This window comes from Limulus polyphemus, unplaced genomic scaffold, assembly GCF_000517525.1.
Source record: "Limulus polyphemus unplaced genomic scaffold, Limulus_polyphemus-2.1.2 Scaffold2385, whole genome shotgun sequence".
Classification (NCBI taxonomy): domain Eukaryota; kingdom Metazoa; phylum Arthropoda; class Merostomata; order Xiphosura; family Limulidae; genus Limulus; species Limulus polyphemus.
In genome coordinates this window covers 92,945-96,617 of record NW_013667995.1, presented here as the reverse complement: position 1 = coordinate 96,617, position 3,673 = coordinate 92,945, and the positions used below count along the sequence as shown (strand labels likewise).

At 32.4% G+C, this 3,673-nt stretch overlaps 1 protein-coding gene across 1 annotated transcript in view; it reads right to left on the bottom strand.

The window, feature by feature from the left end:
• The window catches only part of LOC106466807, a 28,161-nt gene that overhangs the window by 11,193 nt on the left and 13,295 nt on the right, over positions 1-3,673 (bottom strand). Inside the window, exon 2 of the mRNA XM_022394886.1 lies at positions 1,035-1,112. Coding sequence (XP_022250594.1) covers positions 1,035-1,112 — 78 coding nt within the window. The remainder of the gene's footprint in view (positions 1-1,034; positions 1,113-3,673) is intronic.

Sequence of the window (3,673 nt, the reverse complement as noted above, 5' to 3'; positions counted from 1 at the left end):
GTTTTTTGTAATGTTTTATCAAATGTAATGTATATACATTTGTTTTTATTACGATTAACCTAATAACGTATTAAATAAGGGTGACTATTCCATTATATATTAATTTTGTGGTTTTTTGTAATGTTTTATCATATAGATACATTGTTATCTTCCGTTTGTGCCAATTTCATATTTGTGAATTAATAACAATGTGTTTGGATTATAAAGAGAATTTCACCAAGATTAGTAAGTATAAACTTTGGTTTAAACGTTTTGCTCTACCTTCTCTACGACGCCTGGTATGGCCAGGTGGTTAGGGCGCTCGACTCGCAATCTGAGGGTCGCGGGCTCGAATCCCTGTCCCATCAAACATGCTCGCCCTTTCAGCTGTTGGGGCGTTATAATGTGACGGTGAATTTGCGCGAAATTCAAAAATAAACAAACCTTCTCTACATTGTATGCCTGGCTGGGCGTTGTCTAGCAGAGTGCTCTGACTATAAATTCGATGACTTTTGAGACGTCCCATGCCGTGAGAACGCACTCCAAACGTTGGGGCGTGGATGCGGTAAAAGAGTGACGGTCAATTTCCATTATATTGTTAGACAAGGTTTTGTAATGAATGCTTTTGACTAAATGATTTTCCTTTGGTCCATCAGTTCAGATATCTTTTGTATTGCTTTGCGCGAAAGTTCTAAACCAAACAATAACACTGCACGCCCTTTCTCTCACTATTTATGTATGAAGGTATTCGTGTAGTATTAGTAATAAATGAAGATCATTATCTGACTAGTCGTGTCCTAAATTAGTGACTACCAGAGTTTTTTTTTTTTGCTTGTGCGAGCTTGTAACGTGTTTTATGCTTCAAATACAGACCATTAACTTTGCTGCTCTCCACGGCTTAGCTCACCCATCATAGATGTACGATTAAATTTGATCTATACCCTTGAAAGCAATAATAGCGCCATTAAAAGTGTGTATTTAAAGTAAGCTAATCAGGTGTTGTTACGAAATAATTATTAATTTTCGTATATTTAATTTATATAAATGAAGCTTACCTTGAATGATTAGTTTTAAAATCCCGTTACTACGGTAATAATCCAGTGACATGATGTCTCCCGTTTCCTGGGCAGTCACTGTAACAAAAGTAGATATCAGAAAAAAAAAGTGAATTGTCAGATCTCAGAAATACAGGAAGTTTATAAGCTTTCAAACTAAAGTAAAGAAACAGCTTGATGTCAAACCAGTTCTTAATTATGATTCCATGTTTAAATATCTCGTACAAAGTGCAGCTTTTAAAGCTAATGTTTTAGTTTGAAATAAACTTGCGAATGTGATACACCATTTCTGGTGCAGTCTGAAACTATTACTCTGATACTAAAGGAAATGTGAACCCACCTCTTGCTAAATGAGGTTGTGCATTTTTGATTCATCACTCGACTTTTTTCTTAATCTGATCATGCGTACTTCATTTTCAAAATGTATGTTGTTTTAGGCACTTAATGTATTAAAAGTTACATATCGGAGTGCATTACTTCAATTCCCTAGAGAAAAATGATCACAAGTATCACTTTCGTGTTATAAACAAAAATACGAAACCCCTATAATCCGATCGCTTTCGAAAGATGGATCTTTCGTCATCAGGGACAATCTTTCGAATGCGCTTATGTTATACGGTTTCGTATTTTTGCCTTTAATTGATTTTTTAAACTTGCATGTTTTCCTAGCATCACGAGTTTCGTTGTTAAGAATCCATAGCCTTTATCGTTCTGCATTTTAGAAGCATCACAAATTTTGCTCACACATTCTTTCAATTTATTAATTCAAGATAAAATCTGTTAATAGCGCCACTATTAATAACGTACTAGGGATCACGCTATTTAAAACCTTTGTAAGATATATTTTTTTTGTCGTGACATAGTTTCTGAACGATTTAAAACCTGATTTACATATAAATAACTTGATGAATTAACTGTGGTTTCCAATTCTTTTTTTCAAAATTTGTTGGTTAGCAGTTGATGGATTTATTTATTTATTATTTGATATACATAAAACTATCAACAAACATCAGTAAAAAGAAGTTGGAAAGTTATTTTAAAGCAACACATAAAAAATTTATACTAATTTATAGTAAATATACTAATGGAGCTAGATAAAAAAAAACTTTAGTTAATTAATCAGTAAAGTCATAACATGTCAAACGCTACCACTTTTTTTTATTAAGTACAGAAAATACGCAATAAAGATGTATGCCATAACATATTATCTTACCGATTACAACTAAATAGATCTAGCACTGTTATACCATTTATAAGAATCCAAAATAATTTGGTTTACACAGTTCGTGATAATATATAGTGTTATTTGATTGGGCTTTTTACATCATATTTGAACATTTTTTCATGATTAATCTGTACTCGCTGACTTGTCGTAACCCAACTTCCCTCCCTGACTGAATAAAAGTTCTATACAATCAGTAGGTTAAAACTCGTATATTATTTTATATGTACTCTTCTGATGACTTTACAATATACTGTTTTTTAGAAATTATATTTTTTCGCGATTATAATTACACACAGTATGTTAAAAGCTCAAAAGTTATGACAGCGCCTGAAAAAATTCTTAACATTGGTTATATCATTTCAGTGTTTTTTATTGCAGGATGTTTTATTGAATTTATCTGTAAATCTATATAATAAAAAGAGCATATTGAATTAATATTACCATTGTTTTTAAGGTGTATGTAACCTCATTGTTATCATAAATAATGAATTTGAAGGTCACGTTTTTGATTTTACTCTTCACTAGATTAAAACATTTTTATAGGTAACTTTACCAGGCGTAGAGTGAAGTCTAGTTAAAAACAGGAACACGACAGCAAAACATATTGAAAGGCTTTTCGTAATTTAGAAACTCCGTAGTTATTGCATATTATATATTTATTAAAACGTAATGATACAAAAACAAACAGTGCAGTGAGTTCACATGAATAATTCCATAAATTAATTGTTTAAAAAACAGAATGGTCGAGTGAGGTATTTTAGTACCTGTAAAAATCCACAAAAAAAGTTTTCTATATTATTCTTCCCGGAGTATTTTTGTTTGTTTCAGAGCAAAACCACATTAGGCTGTATGCTGTGTCCGTCCACCTTGGAGGATTTTAGCGTTGTAAGTACGTAAATAATTTTTAGAGATGAATATTACACAACAACGTTTCCATAATGAATTCACTTAAATATTCGAAGAATAAATTGCTTTTTACAATTAAGTTGCTATTTTCAACATTTAGTTAGGGTAGGATGTTTAGTGTCATCTAGATGTTTGTTTATTTCTTCTACTGTTCTATAGACTGAATGGAAATGTAGTACTGCAAAAGTTACTGAACATATCTTGGAAGAGTGGTAGTTACTTACGTAAGGGTGTTGGAAGATTGCTACTTTCTTACAACGTAACGGTCTTGGAAGAGTGGTACTTTCTTACAACGTAAGGGTGTTGGAAGATTGCTACTTTCTTACAACGTAACGGTCTTGGAAGAGTGGTACTTTCTTACAACGTAAGGGTGTTGGAAGATTGCTACTTTCTTACAACGTAACGGTCTTGGAAGAGTGGTACTTTCTTACAACGTAACGGTCTTGGAAGAGTGGTACTTTCTTACAACGTAAGGGTGTTGGAAGATTGCTACTTTCTTACAACGTAA